General features: G+C 43.7%; 1 protein-coding gene across 3 annotated transcripts in view; it reads right to left on the minus strand.

The window, feature by feature from the left end:
• Positions 1-15168, minus strand: part of DGKQ (diacylglycerol kinase theta) — a 1656676-nt gene that overhangs the window by 1078311 nt on the left and 563197 nt on the right. For all 3 annotated transcript variants that reach the window (XM_069626394.1, XM_069626396.1, XM_069626395.1), the window contains exon 3: positions 3703-3805. In XM_069626394.1, the coding sequence (XP_069482495.1) occupies positions 3703-3805 (103 nt within the window). The remainder of the gene's footprint in view (positions 1-3702; positions 3806-15168) is intronic.

Raw genomic sequence — 15168 nt, forward strand, 5'->3', positions numbered from 1 at the left:
AGAATAGTTGTCTTGTCGTATTTATGAGTAGATGAATACAGGAAACGATGGCTGGGGAGCCACATACAGCAAAGCGTGAGCTGGAAATTGCATAGAAGAATCGTTGAACGACACGAGGAAGCCAGAGAATGAGGTGAGAGACCAGGAGCCCATACAGAAGGTAAAGGGTGGCTGAGGGACCTCAAGGGCACTACAGAAGCCAACGTAAAGGGAATATGGGACCCAAGAGAGAGAAACACAGAAACGGGTCCGAGACCCGAGAAGACAATATACAGGGGTCTGGGACCTGAGAGAGAGAAACACAGAAAGAGGCGTCTGGGACCTGAGAAGACAATGTGAAGGGGCCAAGGACCTGGAAAAGAGAAACCAATGTTAAGGGGTCTGGGACTGAAAGGTAAGAAGGCCTGAAAGCAGAGTCAAGGACCCTCTGGAGGAGAGACAGTATTCCTGGCAGGGGTGAGCGCAAGGGATACTGGGAAGAATCAGTCAAGCATACCCACGGGTCAAGGACCCAAACGTTTATGAGGACAAAGTTCTCCAACAAGCCCTCTTCTTCATCGCAGTAACTGGTAAGGTTGAATAAAAGGTCTGTCCAAGTGAGTCACTAGAGGGGCACACCAGGGGCATGAGAAAGTCTAGGGGGAGGGAGACATTCCCCCTACTTTGTAGAACTGTAAATACAAGCCTGAGAAAGGCCAAGGGACGGAAGTCAGTCCCCTAGTTTGTGGAACTGTAAATATAAGCCTGGAAAAGGCCAGGGAAAGGGAGACATTACCCCTATTTGTGAACTGTGTTCGTCAAGAAGAAGTGAGTAATTCTTCTGAACTCAGAAGAGACCTATCCAGTGTTATTCATTTATAAGTGTGAGGGATAGAAATAAGATTTGGGACAGTTGACGTTTTAGTTACAGACATTCTGACAGCTCCTTACTTTTTGTTGAGGCAAGGAAATCCCTCCTAGAGTTAGGCATAGTTAGGATTCCTTCTTTCTTTTGATTTGAAATAAAAGTCTTTTCCCAAAAGCATGTCCTCCCACACCCTTACAGAATAAAGTTTAATATAACATATGATAAGCAAGCTAAAGTACAAAACTGCTGGACACTGCCTGGTGTTTGTCTCCCCTTGTTTCCTTCCTATTCTAAAATGTCCCCATTTCTTTTTGAGTGATCTCTGTATCCTACCCAAATTAACCTGAATCCTCTTCAACACTCTAATGTGTTTATGTCAACTGCAGGTTCCCCTGCATCCCTTTGTGCAGGCGTGGGGTGGATGCTACTGCTAACCTTTCACACAAGGCAGCATCTGCATCTTAGGAAGGGCGTTGAGGGAAGGTGTGGGGTATGAAGAGTTTTCCCAGAGGAGGCTAGTTTCAGCTTCAGAAGCAAACTGACTTCACAGAACCACTTGAACCTCAAAAGCATATCTTAACTAATGTTTAGGTTGCCTTGAGAGCATGCACACAGGCCAGCACTCCGCTGGGAACGAACAAACAATAGCACATCCTCACATGAAATTGTCCTAAGAGTTATCCAGCTATACCATCTATACAACAGGGCATTTGGGGGCATTCCTTGTTATAGGCCCTTGGGCCCCTGACCAGAGTGTACACCCTTTAGTAGCACTGAGTTTCCCTTTCTTTACTGCCGCTTTGTGAAAACCTCCTTTTTGCGTAGGATGGCAGTACCCAAATTGGTCTGAGGGCACCCAGAACAGCCAACCGGTGCGTGTCATGTGCTACATCTTACATTTCAGAAGTGCAATCCTCACATGTGTTTGCCTAAGCATGGGAGGGGGTAGCATCTTACAATCCTCACATGTGTTTGCCTAAGCATGGGAGGGGGTAGCATCTTACAATCCTCAAATGTGTTTGCCTAAGCATGGGAGGGGGTAGCATCTTACAATCCTCACATGTGTTTGCCTAAGCATGGGAGGGGGTAGCATCTTACAATCCTCACATGTGTTTGCCTAAGCATGGGAGGGGGTAGCATCTTACAATCCTCACATGTGTTTGCTTAAGCATGGGAGGGGGTAGCATCTTACCTTTTGCTCTTTTGTGTCCAGCTACTTTGTCTGGAAGTGCTCAGAAGTAGTTGAGTAGGATATTTTAGCCTAAAGTAAGTTCCCTTCTCTTTTCACATTCCAGGCAGATTTGGACCATTTCCTCACTCCATCATAGGTTCATTCTCAGACCACTCCCACACCCCTACTGATACAGTGGCCCCTCCTTCTCATACTTTCCCTTGCTCACGTTACTAGGCTCGCATTTCTACTCGGGCACCTCTTGACACTGTCCTGCATGATAGCCCAGGCGACACAGTCTCAGCATTAACCTCTTGTGGTTGGATTTGGCTGCATTATCCCTTCATGCATCCAAGCAACCGCCATGCTTCACTGGAACGCGTGAGCACATATAGAGCTAGCCACACAACCACATAATGGTTGCTCCCCAGAATCGGTTACCCCTCCATCCTCGGACAAAGCGCAAGTCTACCAGTAAGCAATCTTAATAAAAGCACCTCTCTTTTCCTACTTATCCTATGCTTCATCACTAATTCAATTTCAGTTTACAGCTGTTCAACACTTTTCCCTTCTGCTTCACCCACCTCTACTCCTCTCTTTCTCAGACTTCACTGGCTTCCCCAGGCAGAGGCATATTTCGCTAACCGACAGAACAGCCTTGACAATTCTGACTGCCACAGTGGTAATCGGTGGAGTATAAAAGTATTTACATTTGAAAAAAAACATTTGGAAACTCCAAAACCTGTGAGCAACTTGGAAACATCATTTCTCTCAATCAAAAAAAGAAAATCACAAAACAGGGGAAAAGTGCACTGCGCCCTCGTCAAAAAAATGTGAAGTTCTTACCTGTTGCTGGATTGGAACTTTGTGAGGGACTTTACCATGTGCTGTTAAATAAGAGGTTATGGTTCATCGGACTCAAGAGTCGATGCTACCACTGAACTCACGAGCCAAATGCAAATATATTTAGCATTCTGTCATTTGTGGACCAATTTACACATATTGAAGGTATTATGTAACCCATCAGAATTGCTTGCCGCCGACACGTTTCATGTGTAAGGTGCTTTCTCAGGGCAAATAGATTTCATATCAGATTATTTACATGTTTCCTTTGTATGGTTTGTAAAGTATCCAGCAATGGGAGCGCAGCCGTCATCAATAAGCCATTTGTAGAGCGCTTCTTGTGTAAGTATTTGTTCCATTTTCAATAAATATAACTTTGCCTCTTTCTTCATCACGCTTGTCTTTTTTTTCTATCCCATCTATAGATTCAATCAACACACACTGAATCTGCTTTCTGGCGCCACTGGTGACAACTAACAATGAAGACGATTCTGGTATGAAATGAAAGCACCACCACTGCAGCTATATTAGCCTGTGGCAAAAGTCTAATTTTCAGTCAAATGTGCATGGAATGCCAATTTCCGGATTAATTTGGGTTGACACTCCTGCAAAAGGACTTTGAATGTTGAAGATTGAAGCAGGAACTTCGTTGCAAACCGTTAACCTACCTTTCCTGTGGTAGAAACTATAACATTTATAATTTCCTTATGTACTTCTAGATAATTGATTAGGTGATTGCGTGATGGTTAGGATACAGAACATGATTCACCGATCACAACAGCCATGGCTCATTCCTTCCAGGATTACACTGAAAATTATTATGATTATTATGAAAGCTTACCTTCACAGCGCAAGGCCGTGCTCCCTTCCAGGTGCTTCCTGCAAACGCTGCAGAACTTTTTCTTGTAATGTCCCGGCTGCCGGAAGCAATGTGCAACTGGGACCTGGCAAAGACAAATGGCTCCGTTAATATATGCTCTTGCATTTTATCACACTGCAAATGTGCTCAATGCAAATCATTTGAAGTCCATCAAAAAGAGGTTCAGAAAAACGTATAAGGGGGTACTCGGTTGGTCGTAAAGCTTACGCTGCACCAGCTGATTTCAGGAATTATGCATTTAAATAACATCACCTGGGAGTTGCAACCTGTGGTGGCGAAAAACCTTGCTCATTATCTATATTTCTTTGTCCACATTTATTTTTAAATCGGCTTTTAGTTCAATACGTACCCAAACAAAATAAAGCAAAGCCGATCTATAACAAATAAGTACAATTAATGTAACAAGGAAATTAAATGTGATTCGACCTCAGATGATATAGAAAAAATATAGTAACATTTTCTAGTATAAACAAACAGTTATAAATTCTATCACAGAAAAAATAAGCAAGTTATCAATCTGATTTTCATTTAAAAAGATGAGTTAGAAATGTTCTTACTGCAGGACATACATTTCACAATGGAGAGAGTGGCAAGCAGGGTTGAGTTTCTTAAAGAAATCCAAAACTCGGTATGAGAAATCTGATTTCTATTAATATTAAGAAGCTCTATTGCAGCCGAGTAATACACATCCATGGCCAGCAAGTATGTACTGATAGTTTTGTATCCTTCCAATTAAAACTCATACTCAATTGACAGCTATTGGTCTCGAACCATAAAAATCTTTGTGCAAACAAGAAATCGTAGATTTTAAGGTGAAAAATGTAGAACCATAATGTTCGAACTATCTTTTACCAGAAGAACTTCCAAACTTCTTCTAAAAAAGGTCTGACGTGGTCGCATTCAAGTAATACATTTTATAAAATACCAACCAGGTGGTGCAGACATTTGTGTTTATCAAGCATCCAAAACACTTATGAAGAATGCACTTAGATCGATACAAAGATAAATCCAGACGTTCTCCCATTCAGTATGTGTAAGAGTTATCTGTAATTCATGAACCCATTCCCATTGAGTATCCAGCATGTTTTGCCTTGTATAAAGGATTCACTTTTATAAATGTGTTTCATTTTATGTTTTACTTATGACCAGAAAAATTGACATCTTTTGTGGAGAATTCCACATCTAGGAGATATGAAGGAATTCAAACATTGAAAGTTTTGTCCATAGATCATCAAAGTGTTCTATGATTATCGTCCTGCTCCAATGGAAGATCACATTTATGATGCAAATGAAAACTGCTGTGAAATACTTTTACTTGAACAGGTATCGTTTAGATTAAAAAAAATACCACATTTAACTAAATAATCTTTGATAGGCTTGTCATATGATAGTATGAGAATGAGAAATAGACTATTCATCGTCATCCATATACTCCTGTGATGGCGTGTCATTCACTCTCTATGGTTTCCTTGAACCTTTTCTGTCCTTTTACCCTGGTTACAGGTATCCATCCATGGACCTCTCTCACCGCAGTTTGGACTTCTCTTGACTGGCTTTCCTCTGCTAGCTTCTCTCAGCCTCAGTGGTGCATTCCCCTCCCACATGTTCTGCTCTCACAAGCCTTCTACATTGCTCTAGTCACTTTTCATTTGGCCCCTCATCGTACTCTGCATTACTCGTCCAGTGGGCCCTCTAATCTCGACCTTCACATACTTGGTGTCAGTGTTAGTAGTGCACAGTGGCGGTGCAAGTTATGATTGCTTAGCTCACCATAACTGGCACATTTCTGGGGGTTTTCTGTTTTACTTGTAACAATAACATCCCTTTAATAATGTTTTTTCATTGAAGTTCATAGGTTTTTATTAGTTAATGTTAATGTTAAAGGACATTTGTATCGCGCACAATCACCACCGGAGTGGTCCCCTGGCGCTCTGGTGGCTCTGAAAGAGGGGGGGAGTTTGGGTTAGTGGGAGGAAGCAGGAAAAGTGCAAGAGAGCAGTGATGTGCTGTTGGCGGCCTCAACCCGGTTGGGTCCGCTGGCTGGGCCTGGGGTGTTTGCGGCCAGTAGTCTTCGTGTACTGTTGTGCGAGTCTATGTGTCTTTTTTGTTTTGTTGTTGCAGTGTAGTGAAGTTTGTGCGGTTTGTTGTGCTGTAGGCTTTGGTTGTGTTGGTTTGGAATGTGAGAGGTGTATGCAGAGGGGAAATTGTTAGTGGAGTTGGTTAGTTGGCATCTTTATCCTGAATTGAGGCACTGGGCTTGTGTAGTCTCCCCTAATGCGTTTGTCCTTATCTGGGTCCCTTTGACATTCAAGGTTCCTTACTTCTCTTGTCCACGCCTCTACCAGGCTCTCTCATAGCCCCACCTGTCCTCCCTTCATACTCCTGTGGCCAGTGCACCTGCCAATGTCAACAAGTCAGGTTGTGTGCTAATTGCCAATATCTCAGCAATTCCACAACACTGTGGTACCTGGTGGTAACTAAGGGGCGGGTGGGGTAGTTGACTCGGTCTCCGTGCGTGTCGCCTGAGTTCCAGTCTATCTGGTGTCGCCCGTCCAGGTGCCGTGGGAGCTTCCCCGTTATTTCTAGGGCTGTCCATGTCCTTTCCAGTTTAGTCATCCTTTTTTCTGTTTCGGTTTTCAGTTTGGGTCAGTGGTGTTGAAGAGCCAGGTGTTTAGTGATTTCCTGAATTTTAGGTGATCTTCCGTGTTTCTTATTTCTTTTGGGATGTTGTTCCAAGTTTTTCCGGCTAAGTGGCAGAAGGAGGTGTCTCCAAGTTTTTTCTTAAGGTATGATTTGATTTCCAGGTGGACTTCGTTGCTTGATCGGAGGGGTCTTGTCGGTTTGTAGATTGTTATTTTCTTTTGTAGGAATTCTGCTCCTTGTCCACTGATTTCCCTGTGCGTTATGCACATTGTTTTGAAGGTGATGCAATGTTTATCTGGGAGCCAGTGTTGTGCTTTTAGGGCTGGGGTGATGTGGTCTCTTCTGGATAGTTTGAGGAGTAGTCTTGCTGCTGCATTTTGGATCCGTTGCAGTTTCTTCAGGAGGTGTTCTGGTATTCCGAGGTAGAGGCTGTTTGCATAGTCGATTATTGACATGATTAGGGCGACGATAGTGAGTGTTTTGTGCGTGAAGGGGAGGAAAGGTAGAATTCTTCTTGCCGTGAGGAGGAGGAAAAAAAAATTCTTCACTGTTGCATTTATTTATGGTTCTAAGGTTAGGGTGTTGTTCATTAGGACTCACAGATTTTTTACTACCTTCGATGGTGTTGGTGCGTTTCCCATTTCCATAGGCCACGGGATGGTGGTTTCGTTCTTTTGATCTTTGGATACGATCATGATTTCTGTCTTTCCTGGGTTGATTTTCAGGTTGTTGGCATTCATCCAAATGAAGACTTCTTTCAGGCAGTCGATTAGGGTTGAATGATCGGCATCGGTGTCTTTGATTTTGTGGATGATTTGAGTATCATCTGCGTAGTTGTAGCATGTAATGTATTTTTTGAAGATGGTGATGACCGGAGTCTGGTAGATGTTGAAATATAGTGGAGATAGTGAGGATCCTTGTGGTACTCCACAGACATTAACTTGTGGAGTGGATTTGAATGGTTTAATCCATACGGTTTCTCTTCTTTCTGCTAGGAATGATTTGGGCCAGAGAAGGGCTGTGTCTGTTATGCCTATGTCTTCTAGTCTTTTGGTCAGGGTGTCGTGGCTCACTATGTCAAAAGCTGCGGAGAGGTCGAGCAGAATAAGGGCTGAGGTAGTGTTTGAGTCTGCGTTAGTTTTGAGGTCATCCCAGATTGATAGTAGTACTGTTTCCATTCCTCTTGCTGGTCTGAAACCGACTTGAGCTTGGTCTAGCACGTGGTGTTTTTCTACGTGTTCTTGGTTAGTTTATATACATAGGTTTCTAGAAGTTTTGCCGGGTAGGGAATGTTAGTGCAACTTAACCATAACGTCCCTTTAACCATGTTTTTTCAGTGAATTTCATGGGTTTTTACCAGTGTACCCTAACACTTCTATACACTTTTTGCAACTTTTTCCACTGTTTTTGTGTTTGTCATTTGTGAACGTCAGACTTCATCGCAGTCTTTTCAGAAAGATCACGTGCGGCATGATCATGTGTCCGTGAACACGTCCGCATGGCATGAACAGTTCGGAACTGCATTTTTCAGCTCAACTAGGAACGTTGAAGCTCAAAATGTACCCTTGCACAGATTCTACACCTATTCTTACTCATTATCCATTAACAATCTAGCATACAGCACATACTTGGGAGAGTATTAGAAAAACTGCTATTTATCTGAAAAATGGCATCAGCTATTGCCATCCCTCCTCCCCAAGAGCCACCACCACCATCAGCTGGCGGACCTACACAATCAAAGAAGTGCAATACTTCAAAAGACAATCAATAAGACCGGGAAGATTAGGTAGAAGTGACTACCTCTAGCACCCAGACAGAATCATGGGTTTGGCAGTTCTTTACCACTGTTGGAAATGTACCAAAGGCTAAAGCTACCAAAGTGAAATGCACTAAGTGTACTTGGTCGCGGACTACCTGGACAGCACTCCTAAGGGACCACCTCCATGCGAGCCACACCAAATCCAACCACTGCAATGCTCTCAGAAAGGCTATTCTTTTCTTAGGAACTAGTAGGCTGTCTTCCTCTACCTCATCTTCTTCAACATATGCTGTAAACACACAGCCTACTCTTCTGTGGGACACAAAATCCCACCAGCTTACTTCCAAGCAATAAAAGAGGCTGTTCATCCATATCCTTCAAAAAACAACAGTACTCTGTATATGTTGCAACACACCACTCTGCAGAGGGGGAGCAATTTCGAAGTACTTTTGAAGATGTAATCAAGGAGTATGAGAAACCCTGCCCTCTAACTTAGATTAACACATGTGCAACATCTATACCTGTACAACTGTCCCTCTCCATAGGCACGGTTGTTGCCCCTTTCCTCAATTCCCTCCACAACATTGCCATTAGCATTTTCTACTATGCTAATCGAAATAAAGGACAACTGTATACAAGAGAAAAAGAAAAAAGCACAGAAACAAATTTCTGTCTGAAATTCTTCCCTCTAGTATACAATAAACACTATAATCCATTCCCATTTAAAACTGTCCACAGTCTCCACATTCCCCTGTCAAGCCCATGTCTTATTAGAAAACCTGAATTGCACATGCACACCAACACACAAAACAGCCCATCTACTCTTTTTACTGTTCTGTTCGTAACACTACCTCATTGCGGGTTTAAATCATTCACACACATATCCACCAATCAACATATTAAACTTCAACCCACCAACTGCTACATAACAATGTTCTACAAATCTTTTGCATCTAAATTTCCTATACTTATACCAACAAAATGTACATAGTGCTCCTATAAAAGAACATTTGCATTGTGCAGTGGGAGAAGTCCATAAATAAAAGGGGCAGTACGGGTGGACAAGTGCGCATGGGAGCCCAGGAGAGAAGTGCTAAAGGATCCCAAGGTGGGAGGCCACTAGCTAACTGCTGGGGCAGAGGAATCCTAAGGGTGGGGTACATCTTAACTGTAACGTCCCTTTAACTGAGTATTTTCTGTCCATTGAATAGGTTTTTATAAGTGAAAATGTTTCATAATGTTACATCACTGTATACAAGTCACTAATAATTCCTCTTTTAACATATATGAAAGAACCATAAACCTCCTTTAACAAACATTTTTTTTGCAATGCATACTTATGTGAGCCGTTATTAGCAGAGCATACCCCAATAGGCACATCAGAGTAGACATTTGTCTTTGCCAAAGGCCAGGCCCTCTGCCCACAGCAGAAAAGTCATATCACTATTTTGTGTACTTACGTTTCGACAATTTGAAAAAAGTAAAACAGAGGACCGATTTCCAAAAGCATCCTATCAGGTCCTTGTTGATGTCCTTGCACAAATTTTCTGCAATCTTGTCCAGCACTCCTGGCTGCAGCCACAAGCTGATTTCTTTTCCCATTTAAACCTACAGATTCTGCCATGCCGCATGCCCCAATAAGTAAATCAAAGTAGGCATTCGTCCTTGCCGAGGGCCAGGCCCATTGTACATGCAATAAACTTATATCACAATTTTATGTGCCACTCCCCACAGCAGAAAAGTTATCTCACTATTTTTTGTACGTGCGCTTCCACACTTTCAAAAAAATAAAACACAGTACAGATTTGCAAAAGCATCCTTTAGATCCTTGCTGATGCTTCTCGTGCAGGTTTGGTGTCATTCAGTAAAGCACTTCAGGCTGTAGCAGCAAGCAAAATATTTCTTCCCAGTGAAAGCTATGCGGCATGCCCCAACAGAGTACACGATTATCAAGTAATTGCAGGGCGGTAGAATGGGTAGATCACTGTGCTTCATCTAATACTTTGAACAGATCACCCTGTTGTTGGTGATGGGGTTCTTTTGTGAAGGTGCTCTTCCTTCTTCAAGTGTTAAGTTTTGAATAGGAGAGCCAGCCCTGTTCACCTCAGCTCCGGGTTATTCAATAAGTAACTGTTGTCGTAATGAAGCAGTCTTCAAAACCATTTGTGATGATATATGTATTGTTAGAGCTCAGCCAACACGTATTTTGACTCTCTACCGTCTTTCTTAAGGCATATAAATTGCGGGGCAGTCATTGCTGCGAGGTTGTGGAAACGAGTCCAGCATTCCATCCCAATATCTTGTCCCACTAAGGTCACAAATAAGGGTCGGTAATGATTTCAAGGGGTGGCCTGGTGACCACTTGGTTCAGCGTGCTTAGTAATTATCTGCTGATTATGAGATTAAACCCGATTCTGTAATGATTTAATGTATGAATGTTTTTCATATTGTTTGTGTACACGAACTCTTTAAAAGCACTTGCACATTTTTCCTATCAGAAGCATGAAATAAAAAAAAAATATCTAAGCCTGAGGAGCAGACGGATTTAGAAGGAAATTGGAACCAATGTTCTTTGAAATACACCCGGGTTGCTTGCAAGGTTTAGTGGTTTCAGATGGGATTCTGACGGACTTGCAGTTAGAATTTCTATTTTTAAAGCAGCTGGGGAGGCCTCTGCTAAATTTGGATGTGCACAGCTCTGCATTGCAGACCTGCTTTTGATTTGTGTTTGGCACAGACTTGCACAAAGAAACCTTATATCGGCATCTGGGCAAGGGCAGATAACTTATCAAGAGAAAGAGCTAGGCGAAGTGTCCAGCTTGACATCCCGACATAGGGATGTCAAGCTTCCCACGGATGTTTAAATCTGGAACAAAGTATGTGTGGCAATTCCTTCCCAAAATAGGATAACTCGGCAAAGGTAGGGGATTAAGGGCAACTCGCCATGGTGGTCATTTCATGCATAGCCCCCATTCTCCTCTACCACTCCGCCTCACACTCAAAGCTTTACATTCCTTCTTTGCCTATTCCCTGATCCTGCACACACATAAAAAATGCCACATAAGAATGCAGTAAATGCCACTTCACCAAATGCGATTAAACTGCTGCAGTGCACCACCATTTCAAACACAAAGCAGCGTTACTTCTAGGCAGTCACAATCCATTGACTAAGGCCAAGGCGTTCGAGAGTTGACCAATATCTCTATTGCTGGCGGGAAAACTAGGGAAACCCGGTCTAGCCGCCCTGTCCATCGAGTTCAATGTTCTTTTAATGCTCAAAATCTGAGCGACTTGTCGTGTGTTAGAGATTGCAGCAAAAAAAAAACAGATTCTAAGCTGCAATACAGTGCAAAACAGCAAAATATGAAGACACTGTTTGACCAGAAACTAAAGCACATTTCATCCTATGTTTATTGACTTGAGGTACTGTGCCAGCATTTCTTTCCTGAATGCTGCCTCCCTCTATGTGAGGCACTCAATTGAAAATTGAAAGCCAGAGACTGGCCTTTTGGAAATATCTCTGGATTGGACCTTCTTCCTAATAATTCTAGTGGGAGCTGGAATTGCTGTTCACATAAACCGGCATCCTGAAAAAGGTATCCAGGGTCATTTTAACAATCCTGATGGTAACCAGGACAGTTTTCAGACTGAAAGTGAAACCAAATTACTATCATTCTATCGAATTAAGGTGCATATGGTAAATGCTTTTATCAAAATGTGCAGTGGAACATGGGCATGACAGCAAACATGTCTCGGTCGATTAGATTGTGTGTACAGTGCAGTTTAACACACATGCCGCTCTATTCTGCCGTCAGGCCATTCCCAGGGACCAGGAGGAGTTTTGCTTTCCGGAAGCGAGCGAGTGTCTCGGCCAGTTCTGCATTTGCATTGCATTCTGGCAGTTGTAGCAATGCTTTTACATTGACAAAGTCACTACTCGTGGCAAGTTTCAAATTCAAGTTTATTGTTTTTGCAAACCGGGTGCAACAAATTGCTTTAAACGAAATCGAGCAAAAATGTTGCATTGCTATGTAGCAATACAACTTTTAAAATACCTCAACATTTTACAAAGAATAGTGCATCAATCCATTTGCTCCATACACATAGATATTAAAATCAGTGCAAAGTGTTATTATATTTCAAGACTTCATCTCCTCGAGTGTCTGGACGACATCACATAACTGGCTTGAACATTTTAACAATCGTTTATGAGGCTATAGACATTTTCCATCTTTAACTTTGATGGAGTAGGAGTCCCTCAAAATGGTAAGATAAACTCGAGATGTAAGCCATAAACATTAAAATTGGTGCCTCTAAACAAATATGCCATTGCCTTCCTATGTGAGAAAAACATTCATGGCTTTACAATCTATGTGCCTGCCTGTCTTGAGAGCTAGTTTCCAGGAACACATTCCAACACATTCCAAGGCTTTCCAGATGCTACTACCCATGTCTGCTCAACACTCCTAAACAGAAGGGAAGGGAAACGATACCCAAATTACCTCCAATGCTTAATTAGCAATTCTTTCCACAATTACTGCTGCATACCATCTACGTTACCATACCAACATTCCAGCCAAGCCTGCTTAGTACTCAAATCAAGGATGTCGCCAGAGAGGCTCATACTTCTTTTTGGTGTTGACGCCCTAGTTGTTCATGGTACGAAGCTGCTTAAACTTTCTCCGTCAGAATTGTTTTTATTTTTTCACAGGTGAACTTATAGTAGCAGAGTACTTGTTATCTTCGAGGGTAAACATTTGAAGTTGTAAAGTACTCGCCAAGCATAAAAAGTCACTCAACATCCTCAGTTCTCCACAGATGCACAGCACACCCTCCATATTGCAACTTAATACCCGGCGAGAGTCAAGCAGAATGCAACATGCATTCTGATTGGCTCTCGCCCGGCCATTACCTGGCGGAGAATCTTCCGATTCTCGGCCGGGATTCCAGCCGCCTTGGCGTGGCAGCCCCTCAGCCAATGAGGAGGCTCGAAGCGGGGCCATCCCCGCTTCAAGCCTCCCCACGGCTGAGAGGCTGCCTTCGCCCCCCACCGGGGACTCAGGTAAGGCTTTTTTTGTTTTTGTTTAAATGTTCCGCTTTCCTCCCTCCTCCCTGCCCTCCCCACCCCACCCCACTTACCTTCTTGCTCCTTCGTCCCCGGCAGGGGACGATGGCAGCCCCAGCTGTCTGGAGACTCAGAGCGGGGCCATCCCTGCTCCGTGCCTCCACACGGCTGGAGGCTTCCATCGTCCCCCGCTGGGGACGCAGGTACGTATTTTTTTTTCTTCCCCTGCCTCTCAACCCCACTTACCTTCTGCTCCTTTCTTTTTTTCGGGAGTAGACGCACTGGGAACACTTCTGTTCCCAGCGTGTCCGCTCCCGATGGCTGCCATGGAAAGTGAAAATGGATTCTGTTTTCCCTTTCCCGTAGGCCATTTTCTTGGTCATTTCTTTTTTTTTTTTCTGTCTCGAAACGCTGCAGCATTTCGGGACAGAAAAAAATGCTTTTAGTGCCCCGGTCACGCAGATATTGCGGGCCGGGGTACTAATACCAATATGCCCATCGTGGCGGGGGCTTTACCGACTCAGGTAATACCCTGGGGCCTTCGTTAAGGCTCTCGCTTAGCTCGGGCCTATAACTATGGGCCCCGGGGCATTACCTGAGTTGGTAATGCCCCCGCTGCTCGGGGTATATTGCTTAAGTAGATTTTAAAAATCCCTTAACCAAACCCAGGTCTTCAGTATTAAAGGATAGTTCTGGGACTTTTTTTTTATTGTCCCTACGGTTCGGCCATGTGTTTTTAAGCATAAATCGGTAGATCGTAGAAAACTTTCCTATGGACCTTACCCGACTTTTCGTCCATTAACGCACTCGAAATCAGCTGCCATTTTGTGATAATCCTATCACTTTCCGCATCGCCCTGGCTGACCTGCTTTTGCGGCACTAAATCAAATCCCCCGCCCCTGAGCCTGACATCAGCAGACGCGTACCGCCCATTTCCCAACGCCAAAGCACGTTTCGTGTCAACAATCGCTGCGCCTCAGCTAATGAAGTGTCGCCATGGAAATGGCAGGACGCCTCTTTCCTCAATAAGTATAAACACACCGTTTCACAACACACAGCAGCCGATTTCCGATTCCATTCCTCCCTCTGTGTTACTTTGAGTATTCTGTCACTCGTTTCTGTGCTCTGGTCAGCTACCTTCGCCGCTTCTAGGCCTTGTGAACACCTGTACCATCTCTGTAAATTGTTTTACTTTCTTTACCACACAATGGCTACAATAATGCCGTATATGTACGAGCCCGAGTACACCGAGGAGGAACTACTGGAAAGGCAAGCACGCGAAAACGATGGGGATTCGGACGGCAGTTGGGAGGACCAGTCAACGGATGAAGAGCCTGGACCATGTCGCATGGACGGCGTCGCCACCTGGTGCACGTGCAATCGGTGCGAGCTAATGCCAACTGAGGAGGAGAACTGCTGCTGCCGTGAAAATTCCGGGTGCTTGGCCTACATTTCGGAAGGCGAGCCAAGTCCGCAATGCATCACCGAGCTGCCAGAGTTCGGGGAAGCCTGCCTCTCACGGACCGTGTTGAGGATGATGATGGTGCTTATGCACGAACTTCGCGGCACTCTTTGTCCGCGTAATCCGAGTAACGAGTAAGTATACTCTGGTTGTGATGTCAGTGATGCCACTACTATTTCATGGTCGTCTCCCACATATAAAATTACATCTACATATCATTCAAACGCATGTAAATTGGTTCCATTGCATCTTTCTTTTTCACAGGTGGTACAGGCTGGTGGCCTATCGTTGCTTCACTTGGTGGCTTCACGGGAGGCTCGGACACCGCGTTCGGAGAGTAATACCTGCCTGTGCGGTACTTGCCATTAGACAACATTTCCCCAGCGACAGTGGACAATACCGCGGATTTTCCCTGGATGTGCTGCAACCGGAACTTTACAATGTGTAATGTTTATTATTTATGTTCAATTGAAATTAAGATCTAAAATAAAACCCAAC

Source organism: Ambystoma mexicanum, chromosome 6p, assembly GCF_040938575.1.
Source record: "Ambystoma mexicanum isolate Mex_15411 chromosome 6p, UKY_AmexF1_1, whole genome shotgun sequence".
NCBI classification, from domain to species: Eukaryota; Metazoa; Chordata; class Amphibia; order Caudata; family Ambystomatidae; genus Ambystoma; species Ambystoma mexicanum.